Source organism: Talpa europaea (assembly GCF_964194135.1).
Source record: "Talpa europaea genome assembly, chromosome: 7".
Taxonomy (NCBI): domain Eukaryota; kingdom Metazoa; phylum Chordata; class Mammalia; order Eulipotyphla; family Talpidae; genus Talpa; species Talpa europaea.
The window spans coordinates 98,306,077-98,323,674 of record NC_140074.1 but is presented as its reverse complement, the minus strand read 5'-3'; the positions used below and the strand labels follow the sequence as shown (position 1 = coordinate 98,323,674).

The 17,598-nt window shown below is 53.9% G+C and overlaps 1 protein-coding gene across 1 annotated transcript in view; it reads right to left on the bottom strand.

The window, feature by feature from the left end:
- The window catches only part of LRRC75A (leucine rich repeat containing 75A), a gene marked incomplete at both ends in the record, with an annotated part of 40,491 nt that extends 25,322 nt beyond the window's left edge, over nt 1–15,169 (bottom strand). The window contains one exon of the mRNA XM_084237026.1: nt 14,918–15,169. Coding sequence (XP_084093152.1) covers nt 14,918–15,169 — 252 coding nt within the window. The remainder of the gene's footprint in view (nt 1–14,917) is intronic.
- Between the last annotated feature and the right edge of the window lie 2,429 nt (nt 15,170–17,598).

Here is a 17,598-nt window from a genome sequence, read left to right as displayed (position 1 = left end):
CACAACCTATGAAGCTCGCCGCAGCCACTGCAGCATGAGTTCCTGCAGTGCGAGTTCGATCCCTGGCCAGGGAGCTACCCACATGGCACAGCAGACCTCTCCTGACTTGCCCACTGCTCCCCTCAGCAGTGTATTTCAGTAGATCCACCTGTTCTGCTCCCCACTCTGTCTCTGGTGAATCCTCTCACCCCCCACAACCCTGGCCTGTACCCCAGTTCTTGTATGTATAAATAAATAAATCTTTAAAAAAAATCATAAAAGCCATCACCACACTGCCATCCCCAAAACAAACACCCTACAGCACTGGAGCGCTTGAGGTGGTAGCTGGGGTGGGCACTGCCTGGCTCCTGGTTGCAACTTTGGATGTTGCCGCTCCAGGGCAGGCTGGCTTGGCACCCGCTGCCCCACAACCCCATTGAGCTGGTACTCAAGGGGGTGCCCGAGAACCCGGCTGACTAACCTTAGCCCACACTACTAGAGAGTAGTTCATGGTGGTCCTAGTCAAGAAACTGTTGGGGCCCCTGTTGTGGTGCAGGGATTAAAGTCTCAGGGTTTCAAGCTACCACCAGCAACTGCAGCGCAAGTTCAATCCTTGGCCAGGGAGATGACCCATATGGCACAGCAGACCTCTCCTGTCTCACCCACTGCTCCCCTCAGCAGTGTATATCAGTAGATCAGCCTGTTCTGCTCCCCACTCTGTCTCTGGTGAATCCTCTCACTCCCCTGCACCTCTGACCTACACCCCAGTTCTTGTATGCATAAATAAATAAGAATAAATCTTTTTTAAAAAAGAAACTGCTGATGGAGTCACTGACCACCCTTCCCTACTTGGCCAGCCTGGACTAGGGGGGCTCTAGTCTCATCTCTGGGTCATTGTCCCATGATGCCCCCCACTGCTGCCCCCTGGCTCCTGCAGGTTCATGACGCCAGGCCTGCAGGCAGGCCAGCCCTCCTGAATCATGATGGGGGCTTCTGGGTCTCCCCTCTGCACCAGGATGCAACAGGCAGGGAGGCACCACAGTTCCACGAGGGGCTTCATGGCTGTGGGTTGCTTGTGTTCTAACTCTGAAGTCTTAAAAAATGACACCCTCTGCACAAAACAGGCCTCTGGAAACAGATGCCCATTGTTGCCAAGTGTAATTTAATTAAAATCCAAGAAACTGCAGTAGCAACAAATAAATACCAAGAGGATGCTTTCTCTTTAGAAAAATATAAAGTCGGCTGGGAGGCACAGCAGGCTTGAAGAGGGTTTGGCCTGCTTCCCCCAGAACCTGTGTGGTGGAAGGCAGAAGACCCCTTAAGTCCCATTCATGGGTTAGATTCCAGGTCACTGTGTGGCCCTGGACAACCCTTACATGCAGTAGGAATCCCAAACCCTTACATGCAGTAGCAACCCCAAACCCCACCTACAAACAAGGATTTCACCAGCTAATTCTTCCCAAAGAGCAAGGGGAAATTCTAGAGGAGACACCAAAAGAGAGTCCTGAGGTGGTGCAAGGGGTTAAGACACAACCTATGAAGCTATCCACAGCCACTGCAGCATGAGTTTGATCCCTGGCCAGGAAGCTGACCCACTTGTTGCAGCAGACTTCTCCTGTCTCGCCCTCTGCTCCCCTCAGCAGCGTATTTCAGTCAGTCTGCCTGTTCGGTTATCCCACTCTGTCTCTGGTGAATCCTCTCACCCCCCACACCTCTGGCCTGTACCGCATTTCTTGTATGCATAAATAAACAAATCTTTAAAAAAAAAAAAAAAAGAGGGTCCTAGCCAACACCAGTTTGGAACACAAGAAATTCAACAAATAATCATTGGCCTTCTCCTGGAGGATGTTTGTTACTGTGCTTTCTGACTCCCTGAAAGGCTGGTGGCATTTGCAATATCCCCCAAACTTATTTTCAAGGCCCTCCCCCCTTTCCAGAGCATCTCATGGTGCTGGGATTCTTCAGAAAGTCTGGGATCAGAAAGCCCCTGACTTCTACCGGCTCCTACACTCCACAAATCCTTAGCGCTTGGTCATCTAGCCCAGGGCCCTCCTGAGCACTCTGCTTGGGAAATAATCTGAATCAGTTGTTAATGCCTTGCGGTAAATGCATCTAAGGACATCTGTCCCTCTCTGTTGGTAAATTCTCACCAATGTAAATGAAGGGTTCGGTCCACTGTCCAAGGACTTGTAGGTAGGTAGTGACAAAGAAGTGGAGGATGACTCAGAGGCACCCTCTTATTGCCTAATAACCTGCTTCCCGAGTAGGACAGACTTGGAAAGTACCTTTCCCAAAAGAGGAGGTGAGGACTGGAGGGTGGTTTCACATAGTGAGCCCTAGAAGTCTCTAACTCTATCTCCCCAACCACCAGTGCTCAGAGGACAGGTATATTAGGATTCTGCAGAGAAACAGAACCTACAGGGGGGAGATGTGTGTGTGTGAGAGCGAGCCGGGGACAGACAGACAAAAAGAGAGAGTGATTGATTTAAGGAATTGGCTCACACTATTGCAGGATCTGGCAAATGCGAAATTTGTAAGGCAGGCCGGCAGGCTGGAGAGTCAGGGAAGAATCATGTTGTCAACTCCAGGCTGAAGGTATTCTGGAGGCATAAGTCCCTCTTCAGGGACCAGCTCAGTGGAGTTTTCCTTATCTTAAGGCCTAACGCCTTCAACTGATTGGATGAGGCCCAACCACATTACAGAGGGTCATTTGCTTTACTCAGAGTTCACTGATTTAAATGTTAATCACGGAGGGCCTCCCCAGTGGCGCAGCCTTGAGCGCTGGGTTGCGAAGCTGTCTGCGGCCTCTGTGGCGCCGGTTCGACCCCCGGCTGCTCCCCTGCCACCGGAGGAGGGACCCACATGGCGCGCAGACCTCTCCTGCCGCCCGCTGCTCCCCTCAGCAGTGTACTTCGGTCCTTCTGCCTGCTCTGCTCCCTGCTCTGGCTCTGGTGAATTCTCTCACCCTCCCGCGCTTCTGACTGTACCCAGTGCATGTATAAACAAAACAAACAAATAAATAAATATAAAAAATAAACATGCCTCTATAAAATTAAAAAAAAAAAATAAATAAATGTTAATCACGGGGCCTCCCTGGTGGCGGCAAGGGGTTAAGCACCCACTATGAAGCAAAAGCAGCCTTTGCAGCGTGAGTTTGATCCTTGGCCGGCCAGGGAGCAACCCACATGGCGCAGCAGACCTCTCCTGCCTCGCCCGCTGCTCCCCTCACTTAGTCTGCCTGTTCTGTTCCCCACTCTGTCTTTGGTGAATCCTCTCACTGCCCCCATCTCTGGCCTGTACCCTGGCTCTTGTATGCATAAATGAATAAATCTTAAAAAAAAATAATGTTAATCACTTCTAAAAAGCACTTTTGCAATGACATCTAGACTTTTGTTTGACTAAAAACTGGTGACCTTAGTCTACACAAGTTGACATATAAAATTTTGGCCATCACAACAAACTAAGGGTCTTTGCCACTTTAAATCTCTAAGTCAGAGGGAAGGCCAAGGCAAAACCTCCAAGAATCTGGGTGAGCAGAGATGAGTCACTCTGGACAAGGAATCCAGCATGAGTCCAGCTTGCTCTCAACTTCAGGCAGGAAGTGGTGCACGGGAGGAAGAGAAGGGGGGGGAGATCTCCCAGGATCCGTGGCCATGGCTGTGGCCCTGTGTGGCCTCCATGCTCCACTGATTTCCCCAAGACCTTTCAAATTGGAATCGCCAAGCTCAAAGGCCAATCATTGAGTAGCTGTATGTGATCCCTGGGCAGTGGGGAGGACAGGAGAGCCATGGACGCTCTAAGTTCCCCAGCAGGACCCCTGCTCTGTGGAATCTTCCCCCTATTAAGGCTGCTCCTCAAGACCCAAAACTCCCCATATGTGGAAGGAGCAGGAGCCATAACCAGCAACTGCAAGAAGGGATGGCTGAGCCTCAAAGGCTGCAGAGGAAGGGGAGAGGGCAGCATCCTTGTGGAAAAGCAGTGGCCATGCCTGGTTTCTGGGAGGTCACTGAGTTTGTGCACAGCTTCCAGGGAGGGGCAAGGGGGATGTGGTGAAAGGGCAAAGCCATAGTTCAGAAAAGGTTCAGGGATGACTGGCCTCTTTCCATCCCAGCATCCCTGGATCCAGCCTGCAGGACTTCCCTCAACAGACCTCTCCATCCTGAGTGTGGCTCAGAGGGAGCACGCTGGGGTGCTCTGCTCCTCACTGGCTGTCATGTCCAACCAGCAGTCCTGATCCTGGGGCTTCCCCACCAGCCTCTTTGCCTGTTTTCCTAAAACAGTTTCTCTAATTCCATCCCAGAGCTACTCTCCTTTGCAGGGCTGCCCTCTCCATCTGCTCTTTGATCCCCAACCCGTCAGAGTGCTCTGTTCTGGGTTCTCACTTGTGGCCCAAAACACTTCTATGGGCAGATGATTTCTATGGGAGAGATGGGAACTGTTGGAATAGGCAGCCCAGAGCCTTTTGTGTCTGAGTGTCTGTATTCCAGAACTGTCCCTCCACATTGCTGATGGCCTCTGGGTTGACAGATGTCTGGAAACCCCAGGATGAGGCTCTGCGTAAAAGTATTTTCCTTTGAAAGTCTATAACCCCAGAAGGAAGTGGAAAACATCTTGCAGTTGAGAATAATAAAAAGTTCAGAAGATTGGCACATCCTAGGAAAAAACTCAATCCAAGGGAATTAGTCTGGAGACATGAAGGTTATTTACAGGGGGGTGGGAAACATCCAGACCTTATTTCCCTCAAAACTGGTAGAAGTGGGAATGTAAACAGTCTGGGAAGCTGGAGGGGAATTCCTGGATTCCTGTGGGAGAACTCGTGGGAGACCAGCAAGGAAGGCCACCGTAGTCTCCTGCTTGTCCCCTGGGCCTAACTTCAGACCCACTCAGGACATCTCCCATGCTGTATGATGCCTTTGAGGGGCATGAGTGTGGAGGCAGAACCTCCTAGAAGAAGATACCCAACTGCTTCAGCTACCTGATTCAGGAGGAAGAGGGCAAGTATCCTGCTCACAGTTTGACTGACATTTTGCTGTTCCCTGCCTTCAGTGATCTGGGAAGGCTGAAAGGAGTGGGAGAAGGGCTGAGGATCCCGACTGGCCTCAGCTGATACTCTAAATCTCTACGCAATTTTATCAAGTTTGTCAAGTACAGCTATGCAGGGCGTGCACTGTACAAGTGGGTGGAGCTGAACTCACCAAGCCCTGACTTTGGCTCTGCCAATCAGAGAGGAATCTTCTACTTTTCATAAAGGTACTGTTCAGATTAGGAGTTGCTCTGAAGGAAACTGACCAAAGCCAAAAGACGTGCCTGAATCACCTGGACTCATTCAATGAATGGCCTTATTCTACGAAAGTCCTTGGTTTTGAGCCTCTCTGGTGGCCTAGGGGTTAAGGCTCAGCACTATCACCTTTATGGCATGAGTTCGATCCCTGTCCAGGGAGATGACCCACATGGCACAGCTGACCTCTCCTGTCTCGCCCGCTGCTCCCCTCAGCAGTGTATTTCTGCAGATTTGCCTGCTCTGCTCCTCACTCTGTCTCTGGTGAATTCTCTCACACACATAGCCCCGCCCTGCCCCGCACTTCAGGCTTACACCCCATCTCTTCTATGCATAAATAAATAAATCTAAAAAAAAAAAAAAAAGTCCTTGGTTTTCCTAGGCTACAAGGGGCAGAGGTGTGGCCAAGCAGGGCAGTGAGCTCCCAGCATGCCTCTGACGGGACGACTTTCTCTTCAGGTGGTGGTCTCACCCACCACTTTCAACATCATTTTACCACAGTTTTAGCCACTGCTGTTGTAACTTCTTACTTAAAAAAATAAACTGTTACAAAAAAATATCACTTAGAGAAGATGCTCAGGGGGACACTGTTCCCCACTCCCCAATTCCCTCTTCTGCCAGTTCATGCACAAGTCCCTATAGCCAGGGCTCGCTGCCCTGTGCAGAGTCCAGAGCCTCTCCTCCCGCCTGCTCCTGAGGACAGGACCTGCCCCAGCCCAAGAGAGCTCAGGAAACACAGAGTTATTCACCAGGACAGACCTAGCCTCCCATCCAGGGCTTCTCCTGGGATTACTGAGGGGACAGGGCCTCTAGAGGAGGGGACCTGAGCCAGTCCTGTTAGACCCTGTGCGGCCTGTGACTCCTCTCTGGGCTGGTTTGTGCCTCTGCAGAACACCTCAGCTCTGATTGCATCAGACCATCTCACCAAAGGAACCACAGGAGTTCTTTCCTTCCCTCCATTAACTCCAGGGAGGAAGAGGGTAGGATCCAGGCCCCCCTGGACTCCTGAGGACATTGGAACCCCAATCCTGCCTGTCCTCTGGTGACCAGTGACGCAGAACCATTTACGTTATGTGACCACAAAGTACAGTATGATCAAGTAGGCCATGAAAAGGCCAGAGGGCTGGCCCAACACCTGTCCCGGGGGGACTGAGAGCCCTCCCCATGCTTCCTCTCCATAGCCCTGCCTCCGCTTACTCCAGCATGTACCTAGTGAAGAAGTGATACCCCGGGGAAGGGCATCAGGAGCCCTAAGTGAGACATTGTAAGTTAGTCTCAGAAACCTTCAGTCACACTGAGCTTCCTCAGGATGCTGGAGCTTGGATCCTCAACCCCTGGGCCCTGACAGGACATCCTTGGGGTGCTACTGAGCAGGGTTCTGTGGCTGGGCTGGGCCACAGCCAGGCACCGTGAGCGGATAGTGTCGCTGTCATGTAGGCCACACGACGGGCAGGCAGGGAAGTCTGGTGTTTGGCAGAGGGCGCTAGCCCCCCTCCTGGGTGCAGCAGAGTGGGCACTTCCAGTTTGACCATTTACCAGGAGTGAAAAGCAGAAAGACAGGTTTTATTCCCAGCTGGCATCCCTCTGGGGTCACAGAAGCCTGAATAGTCACCCCAATGACCACAGTGGCCTCCCTCCCCGGGGCACCCACCGCTCCCCAACCATGGTCTACGCTATAGCCACTTCCCATACTCCATACCCATGGCTTTCTGGGCTGGGTCTTGGATGAGGCAGCGGTGGGTGCTGAGGGACCAGGCCATGGGAGAGGGGGTGAGTTGGGGATGGGGCTGCCAGTGTTCTGGGACCAGTGGGCTGTGGTTTGGCATGTGCTAGGCTGGGGAGCCCATGTCCAGGGTGAGAGTCCTGAGGGTTCCGTCAAGACTCCCTGGTCCCTGTATTCCCTTCACCTGGGAGGGAATCCTGCCCCCTTTGTGAGGCTGCAACTGCATGGACAGAAGTAAGGGCAGTAGGGATTGGTGCGAGGAGGGAGTCATAGGCTGCCACCTTTGAAGGCCACAGTCCTGGCTCCCTGCAGTGGGAGGTGTTCTTTTTTGTTTGTTTGGTTTTAATTATTTTTTTTATTTTAACATTTATCATTTTTTACATTTTTTTAGACAATATTTGCTTCCCCCCACCCCCATGGATTGAGTCCCCATGGAAGGTGTTCTCGAGGGGGCTTCCAGTTCCCCCTGGGGTCCTGCCCCTTGCCTGTTGGCTCTCAGTGGGAGAGTGGTGCCTTGCAGCCTCCTGGGCAGCTCTGCTGGAGCACCTGGAGTGCAGGTCCCCTGCTCTGGCCTCTGCCCCCAGGCTGTGTGATTCCCTTCAGCCCTAGGGTTTCAGGAGTGTCCTTTTCTCCAGAAGCCAGAAGCCCCTCCCCCTCTGCCCAGCTCTTAACCAGCTGGGGACAAGGAGTGACTTCAGGGCAGGAATGTGAGCCCTTCCGGAGGGCCAGAAAACAGAAAACCTAGAAGCCTGGTGGAACCTGAGAGGTAGTAGGGAATCTCAGCGGTCATCTCAACTACTTATCCTTTCAGATTGCAAATGGGGACACTTGCTCTGCAAGTCAGGGTCTGAACTGGGACCAGAACCAAGGACCCTGAATTCCCAGCCAACGCAGCCATGGCCTCAGAACCCCTTCTCCACACCATGCTAAATCTCGCACTATTGCTGCACTCTCCAGCCTCACAATCCCTCCACACCTCCATGCTGTAGGGGAACAATGCCTACCACAGCCTTTTCTGTTCGGTTGCCTGCTGCTTTTCCACTGCCTAGTTCAGCACTTGACTATGGAATAACTTAATTAATGTCCAGTTTAGTTTTTGCTCACCTGTATTTTTTTTTAAAGATTTACTTATTTATGCATACAAGAACTGGGGTACAGGCCAGAGGTGTAGGGGTAGGGGTGGTGGTGGGTAAGAGGATTCACCAGAGACAGAGTGGGGAACAAAACAGGCAGACAGACTGAAATACACTGCTGAGGGGAGCAGCAGGCGCGACAGGAGAGGTCTGCTCGCCATGTGGGTTACTCCCTGGCTGCAGAGGCTGCGGACAGTTTCACAGCTTCACAGCTTAACTCCTTGAGCCACCAGGGAGGCCCTGTATTTGTTTTCCCACAATGTATATTGCTTTTATATTTCAAAAAACCCACCATTTTTTACTTGAAGCAATATCCTACTGACCTCATGAAACTATTTACGGAGCAAAACAAACATGAGTAAATGCTTTATGGAGTAGAAATCAAGGGGCAGACGGGTGGAGCATCTCCAATGCTGCTTCCCACTCACGGTGCCAGGGCGACAGCCGGTGACCACCACCAATTCCCTTCAGCTCACACAGGCTCTGCCATGGAGGCTGGAGGGAGGTGAGGTGGGTAGTGCAGAGGGAAGCAGATCATGATCAGGTGGAAACAGATGACAAGTCTGTTTTGCATCGGAGAAAGGGAGAGACTAGAGAGTAACACACAGACAAAGAGACGCTGCAGGAATCAGGAGGGAGAGAGGCCGGAAGATACCAGGAACACGGGGGACCAAGCAGGGGTGGGAGGCAACTCTGGAGATGGATGTGGACTTCAGACCCAAAGCGAGGCCACCTCTGCAGGCAAACACACGTGGCCACTCCCAGCTCTCAGCCAGACTCCTGTGTCTATCCCGATTAAGATAAAGTTAGAAACATCAAAATGCCACATCCCTTTGAGCAGCAGCCCTCGGCAGAACTCCATATGGCTGTGGCAGCCAGGAGTGTGAGCTAATAAAAGTTTAAAACAAAACAAAACAAAACAGAAACGGCAGGGAAATGCCCCCAGAGGTCCACATGGGCACAAGCTCAGAGCTGGGGTGGGCGGGGTGGGGAGCAGGGCTGCACTGTAACCGGCCTGCCCCGCTCCATGTGCCAAGGTCACTGCTCTCTGTAGGACACCCATCTCTTTCAGTGACTGTGAGCCCAAGATACAGTGACTGAGTCAGCCATTTCACACAGCTGGGTCCCTGTCCCATCCCCCCAGTTTCTCCTGCCTGGAGAGGATAGGATACAGCCAGCAGGGGCCTGGGGAGGGAGTGCAGAGGGGATGGTGTTGTTTTTCTCATATGTCGCCTGCAGCACTGTTCCTGGTGGGGTAGTTGGGGGGGTGGATGGCTGACCAAGACCCCCACTTTGGGGAGGGATCGCCTTAGAGATCCCTCTAAGGAGGGATCTGCTTGTTGAACTGCCTCTTGGGCATCAGGAATGGGGATGTCAGAGGAATACTGTAATCACTTGGGGAATGCTTCTTTAAGGCGGCTTTCTCCTGCAGGAAGTGGGTGGGTATGCTGGTGGAAGTCACTGGAACCCTGAGAATAGGGAGGAGCAAACTTACCCCCTCCGAAGGTCACTACTAGAAGGATTACCTGCTCCATGAAAACATTTTAGAAGTCTGAGCCACCTTGGCCCCCCACCCCAGGGCTCCTTAGAATACCAGGGCAGCTGGGGTGAGAGAGGGGAGATGTGTCTGATGAGTTTAAAATCCCTTCAATAAGGACTTCCTGAAACCCCACTGTATGCCCAGTACTCAACTGGATGGTTTCTGCCCTGAAAAAATGCACAGGGAAATAAAATGACATTAGGGCAAGGGAAGAGGGGGCAACACCTCTCCTGGATGGTCCACGGGAGAGTCCAGAGTATTTTAGGAGATTTGAATAAAGACAGCAAAGCACTTCCGGTCATCTCTGAGGAGGCGGACATTTGTTCCAGAAAGAAGACCTCCACCCCCACCCACCCCACCTGTCGAGTAGCTGGCCTGGTCCCAGGCCTTGAGGTCATGCCTGGTCATACCGAGGCGCTGTGTTCCTGGCACTGGAAACCAGTGGGCAGACCTGGCATCGGATTCCTTCTGCATCTTTATCACTGGAAAAGTCTGCCCTCAGCCCAGCCTGGCTGGAGAATGTGGATTTTAAAAAAGGAGGCATCTCTTTGTGGATGATTCAGCACAAGCAGCAGATCAGGAACTTGGAGGCCAGGCCCTCCCATCAGCCTCTGCTCTCCTGCAGCTACCTCGGCAGAGCCCCAGCCTGCACCTGCTGAATGGGATCCTCAGTGTGCCCACGGAGGCTGGGCACCGTGCCACTCCTCTCTTCAAGAACACCACCACCTGGCGGGCTGCCAGGAACAGCCAAGCCCCACGGACATCACTCCCAGGAATTCAACCACAGGGAAAGCAAATGCACCAGATTTCATGACTGTTATAATGAGCTTGGCAAATAAGCCCTCAGATACACAGCTGGAGCTGGTGATCCGAATGCTTTCTGAGGACACACTGTGACAGTGGTGGCAAATGCACATCTTCACAGCACACAAGCTCACTGAAGAATGTCACAAGCCTGTGGTTGTTCAACACCACGCCAGGGACAGCAGTGGCAGCAGGGTCTCCATGCACAGGAAGCAGGGCTTATTCTGACAGACTAAATGGCATCAAAGGAAAAACAGTGCAGATATTAAATGCTAACCAGTGTGATGGGGTCTAAACAGCAACTCGTACTCAGCGGCATGGGTGGACACAGCTCAAGAAGGTGACCTTGCAAAGAAAGGCATTCTAGTTGGAGACACTTGGATCACGGCTGAGAATGCGAACCTCCCTGGTGGTCTTCCAACCTGCTCACCTACGGAGATTTTCTTAGGTGGGGGAGCAGAGGGAAAAGGTCACCTTCAGAGGCTATTCTGCTTATCTTTCTATCTCTACATAGGAAAAACCTTGCCCCATCTCCAGGTCCTCAGGCAGCATCCAAATGTTTGTCCATTATCCAGCCCCCCTTGGGGAGCGAATCACCCTGGGTCCTAAAAGGTTTGTTTTTGCCTTTGAGGGTCATGCTCCCAGGTGTAGAGTGAAGTCGGCCCTACCATCTTGGTCACAGCAGATGGGACCAGGAGTCCACGCTGCTGTCACACCATTGGGTGGGGCTGGGACAAAGGAACAGCTCTGGTCAACAGGGCTGCACCATATTGAGGGGCAGTAAACCAACCCAATCAGCCCCTCTTTTAGGGGAAAGCAGGGAGAAAACAAGCAGGTTGGCTACTTCACCATGACATGTCACAGGGAGACTCACCCTTTATTCTGGTGGCTCCACAATGCTGGCTGACCACCTGCCTGAAATTTTAGGGACTCAGAGAAATTGTTGAGCTGAAGTGATGATTCCCAAGTTCCAAGCAGCCTTGGACTTGTCTTCTATGACTAAAGGTTACATCTTTCCTGGGACTCTAAATAGATGGCAAGTCTGAACCCAAGATTTGGGGAGAGACGTGTGGGGAGGGATGAGTCTGGCAGGACTGGGGTCCAGGGAAGGGGAGAAGGGTGACCTCCTCTGTCCACAGCTGGCTTCTATTCCCATGAGCCCTCAGCCCAGACAACTTCTGAACTTGCAGTGAGATTTTTGATCTGAACTGAGTCATGGCCAGGTAGACGGAATCCAAAAACTCCTTGGGATTGTCCTAAGAAAAAATACCAAGACCCTGCAGTAGCCTCGCCAGGCCCAAAGTAGGGCAGATTCTCCTGTTTGTTATTATCAGCACTGTGAGAATGTGTCTTGATTTGCTGAGCCAACACAATTTCACACACTTTGTAGCATCTGCTCTGCTCAGTACCTCAGACAGCCTTTGGGAAATGAGGGGGCACAACTCAGAAAGGTTATCTGCCGGGTGCATGGTCAAAGCAGACTGAAGCCAGCCACCCCACTAGAGGCTGGGGCCAGGCTCCTCTCATGATTGCACTGCTCCTAAAGGGAAAGGGATGCTTTCTGCTCCTTCAAGGCAGTTTCCTGGCATCTGCCTGCACCCTTGGCTACAGTTCAGGATTGTTACCATTAAATGAGGCTTCCTGATATCTCTCCAGTAAATGACAAGCACAGACAAGCCAGAGAGCTGCCAATCAGTGAAATCGCCTCCTAAATTTCAGATGCAAAAGAGGAGCACTCAGAAGGGTATCAACAACCACACATGGTCCCGGGGTCTCTGTTTCCATATTCTGGGTCTCTAGCAAGTCACACAGCAGGGGGAAGTGATGGCACCAGCTGTGAGCCCTCTGAAATTCTTCAAGATTGTGTATGTTAGTGCTTTGTCAGGAAGAGTGGCCACAGTTTTCCGAGGGTCTCAAAAAGGGTACGTAGTTGAGGAGGTTATAAACCACAAAAAATGAGGATCCAGAGTCCCCTCCAATCCTAGGGCCCCGGGCCCACACACATCTGGCAGCTAAACACATGTTATCAAACCTGGAAGAAAGTGCTGTGCAAATGGGGGTGGCTGTTATTATCTGGGTGGCTATCACTCCCGGCCTATACTGCTCCTTGTTGCACAGCCTGTGAGTCCTGGACAGAATCCTACCTTGGGGCTGGCAGCCCCTGTGTCCAGGCCCATTGTGTTACCAAAGACACATTCTATCTGACCCCCAGGGAGGCCCTGGGTGTTTTCATGTCTCCCAGTGACTGCTCATTCCCTTTCTGAACATCACCACCTCCAGACTAGAGGAAGAAACTGGAAAGGAAAATACGATTTGGGAGAAAGTCACTTCAGTGTACCACACAGATCCAGCTCCACAATCTTCCCAACAGCCTCAGGGTCCTAGAAAACCCCTCAGGGTCCTAGAAAATCACCTCTCTGTTGCTGGAAACCCATTTTGGCTCTTACACTGCGGGGGGGGGGGGGGGGGGAGGGGGGGGCGGCCACTTCCTGGAGGGTTCCTGATCAAGCAACAGCCCCCTGGGCAAGTTCCTCGCTGGTGCTGGACCTCACCATTAGCCAGAGGTCAAGGGGGCCTCACACAGATAGTGGCCACAGGCCCTGAGCTGGAGGGCAAGTTATTCTGCCTCTTTCACAGAACAGGGGAAGTCTGGTCACTCCCCTCCCTCCCCATCAGCCCTGCCCGTCCTGCCACTAAGACAGGTGTCAAGACACAAACAAGGCCAACATTTCTCAGGAAATGATCCCTGTCTCTAGGACCCTGTGGGAGTCACAGGGATACACCTACTCTACAAAAACCTGGGAGAAGCTCAGCTTCCTAGGATGTGAAATCACATTCAGCTAGCGAGGACTGAGGAGCCCAGGGCGTCTGCCTCCTCCTGTGGCCCCACCCGACTGGCCCTGGGAAATGCTGCTTTACTCTTTTCCCTTACCTGCCAAGAAGGGCATGTCTGAACCCTCCCACCTCAGCCAGTCCCCCCCCCCCTTCTGTATCCCCCAAAGCACCCTCCTCCCTGTGCTGGGTGAACAACACGTGATCAGTAAAACCTTCTTATTGTCTGGTGTGCAAATGGGATATGATGGTCTGGAAAATCCATTATTCTGCTTGAAAGCAAGAGTTTTTTCCATAGAGGCCATGCACCGGTTTCTAGTTTTTGAAAGACAAAGAAACACACACTGCTAAAGTTATGTGGTACATAATGCACCTTTCTTTGATGATTCAATTTAAAGAAAGGCACCTGGAGATCCAGCAGCATCTTCTAGATGCTGTTTGGAAAAACAAAGGCAAGAGCAGCATTGATGCATCTCCTGAAGTCCTCAAGTCTCTGCTTCCCTCTCCCCGTTCAGTGCACACCACAGGGACACACACTCCAGGGTAACAGCACACCAGATATGAGGGGGGAGTGCTACAGACTCCAGGAGGGTGTGCACCCCAGTGGATTTTGGAGGCTCCTCCCAGGAAGGAGTCTCTGTCATCAAGGATGAAAAATCTCAGGCCACCTGAGATTTTCCCTCCCCCATCTGCAGTAAACTCCACTACTCATGGGGTCAATTCAGCAAGAATATGGGGCCTGCATTTGGTGACTCCCCAAAAGCACAGCCAAGACAACGTGATTGGTGATGCAGGAGGGCAGTTTTGCACGCTGCAAGACACAGCCTTCTCCACTCCCTCAAAAGAAAGTCAGGAAGGAAAACAAGACAAAGAGAGCAGTGGGTAACAGCATCAGCCCGAGGGCAGCCCCAGAGCAGACAGGACTGGCCAGATCTGCAGTCAGTCCCAAACCGGTGGGATAGAGACAGGAACAGGCAGAGGGCAGAGTGCTGGCACCTCCTGAAGTTCCTGCCAGTCAGGGAGTCCACCCAGGAAACCAAGTCCAGCTTCCCTCTGTCTCTCCACTGCTTTCGGCAGGGGCTCACGGCGAGCACCTGTCAAAGTTAGTCAGTGGTGATGAAACAGTTTTCCCCTTGAACCGCAACCCAGCAGGCTTCCCAGGTGCGCAAACCACCCAGGGGCTCTCACCTCCAGAGTTGTACCCTTGGATTTCCCCTAAGGAAACCAGGACCTCTGCGCATTCCTTGAGGACCCTTGGCAGGGGGTGGCCGCCAGTGGGTAGAGAGGAGAAAAACGCTCTGGCTCAGATCGATCATCCCTCCCTGCGAGTCCTCCCACCAATCATGTCTGGGGACCAGCCTCCTCCCCTGCCTGCGGAGAAGAGAAGCGGGGTCATTACTCCAACAGGTCCCCCCTCACCCGGGCCTCACCCGGCCAGCTTTTCCTCTGCCCTGACCTGAGGCCTCAAATTCAGAGACAGCCCCGAGGCACCTGCTCCCAGACTGGGCTCCAAGCCCGCGAGAGGGGTCCCTGGGCGGCGCCTCCGGGTGCTCCCCAGCTTCCTCGGGAAGGGGCGGGGCACTCCCGGGGACCGGCGCGCCCCCCCCGCGTCCCTTCCCCGCGCTCACCTGGCGCAGGTGCTGCAGCAGCGTCCCCGCCTCCTCCCGCCGGCCCTGGCGCACCATCCGCAGCAGCTCCTGGACCATGCCGACGCGCCGGTGGTAGGGGGGCTGCCCCGCGCCGGCGCCCGCGCGCCCCGCCTTGTCCCCGGCGCGGAGCAGCAGCGACGCCCAGAAGTCGGGCCGCTCGCGGCGGGCGCCGGACGCCGCGCCGGGGCTGGTTCTCTCCGCCAGGCTGCCCTTGGTCTGCCGGGTGCCCATGCCGCCGCCCGTCCGCACGCTCCGCGCTGGGCCGCGACGCCGCGTCCCGGGCTGGCTGCCTGCGCCTCGGCCGCCGGGGCGCGCCCGCCTCCCGGGTAGCAACTTTGGGGGAACTGTTGCGCGCGGGCGGCGCGGGGGCGGGAGGTTGCCCGCGCTCCCCTCGCTCCTCCCTCCCCGCTCCCCGGGCGCGCTCCCCCGGCGCTCGCCGCCAGCCCGCCGGCCCCGCCCCGGCCCGCCCCGCCCCCGGCTCGGGCTCCCGCTCCGGTTTCTGCGCCCGCGCCGCCGCACGCTCCCGCCTTCCTGCCTTCCCCCCTCCCCCCGCCCCCCGCTCTCCTTCCCGCCCCTCGGTTCTGGGCTGGGGGCCTCCGGGCGCCGCCTCCCGGTGCTGTCTCTGGCGCCGCGCCCCCTGCTGGCCGCCGCGTGCGCCTGCCGGGGTCCTGGCGCGGTGGCAGTGGGGGCGCACAGGCCCAGGGGCCTTCGCGGTCGGTCCCCACCGGGCTCCCCAGATGCTTCCTCACCGTGCGCGAGGGTGAGACTCGCGGGAGGTGAAGGGAGGCTGCCATGTGCCTAACAAGATGGGGGAAGTTGGGCGCATGGGGAGTGGGAGGGAGGGTCTTCAGCGCCAGAGCCAGCTTTTTCACAGTAAGCTCTGCTGAGCATCAGCGCCCAAGTCTTCTTGGGGCGCTGGTTAAAAACGCAGACTCCAGGGCCTCCCTGGTGGCGCAAGGGGTTAAGACGCAACCTGTGAAGCTGTCCGCAGCCACTGTAGCACCAGTTCGATCCCAGGTCAGGGAGCTGCCCACATGACGCAGCAGACCTCTCCTGCCTCACCCGCTGCTCCCCTCAGCAGTGCATTTCAGTAGATCTGCCTGTTCTGTTCCCTGCTCTGTCTCTGGTGAATCCTCTCACCTTCCGCACCTCTGGCCTGTACCCCAATCTTGTATGCATAAATAAATCTTAAAAAAAAAAACACAACAAAACTCAGACTGCCGGGCCTTGCCCCAGACCCTCTAGAGGGGTCTGGGAGAATCTCCCAGTCAGTCTCGGCTGTTTCTGATGTACACTTCTTTGAGATTTGGCCTGTGGAGGTCGGGGGAGGGGAGGGCAGTGATGATAGTGACTGGTGGGTGAACCCAGAAACAAGATTGTGTGTGGGGTGCGCAGTGTTTATGGAGAAGATCTGTTGCTCCTGTCAGTCTCTCAAAGGGTCTGGACCATCAAGGTGTCTTCTCCTGTTTTCAGGCTCATACCTCTGGAGAAGGGTCCTGGGGTCATTCCTGGTACCAAAAGGCAGAGCCATGCTTGTAAGTAGGACTAACTACACAATCCTACGCGCCCCCCACTCCTCCTCTATCCCTTCCAGGGCACCCCTGCCAGACCTGGCCCTTAAGGGATCAGACTCCCTGGGCTCTAAAGTTACTTGAAAAGCCAACTGTAGTCCTGCCAGAAAGAAGACTAAGGCACTTGGGGGACCTTCCCTGTTCTAGACCACAGGCCACTGTGGGAGGCCTTGATCTTGGTCACTTGCTGCAGGAGGGGTAGCAGTTGTGTGTGCTGGCCTCTGACCCAGGCCCTGGGTTGTGCTTTAGGGGAAAAGGACAGTGGAATGCAGGGACAGGAGTGTCAGATCTTACACCACAGCGGCTGGAGCCCACCATGTACTGAAGGAGCATCAAGCTTCTCTGTCTTATGGAGCTAAACTCCAGTTCAAGAATTGGGAAGGTAAGATGAAGGAGATACAGAAACTCCAGGTGTTCCACAAAGGATAGCCCTACTGGTCACCCCCCAATACCTGGCAGAGAATACCCAGTATTCCCATAAGCAGCTTCACAGGATTTAGAACGATACTCTGCAAACTCGCTCCAACCCTTTGCATGTAGAACATGCCTGTTGGCATCTTCAGAGAGCCCAGGCTGGGAAATACTTAGGTGTCTCTCATCTCTGATCTGTGGGCAAGGTGGCCACCACGGAAACCTGCTGACCAGGTCTCTCGCTCCAGTCAGTGGGCTGTATCACCCAGAGGCTGACCACAGCCTGAGCTGGCAGGTTGGCCTGCCTCAGGGTTTGTGGCTAAGGCAAATGCCAACTTAGATGAAGGGGGCTAGGCCAATCCCTCCCCTGGGATTTGAATGCCATCGCTTTCTTCTTGAGAGACTTGATTCCATATACCCTCTCCTTGCTGCTTCCCTCACCACCAACATCTCCCTATTTTCTGGCTTGTTCTTCTAGGCAAATAATCTCTTCAACTCTCTTCCATCTATTTAGAAAGAAAACATCCATTTCTGCCCCTCCGCTTTGGTTACCAATACTCCCACCTCTCTCCTTTCCAGCTAAACTTTTTGAACTAACTAATTATTGTCACACCTTCTTTGCTTTCATTCATTCCTTACCCACTTCAGTTGGGCTTCTGGCCATAGCACATCACGGAA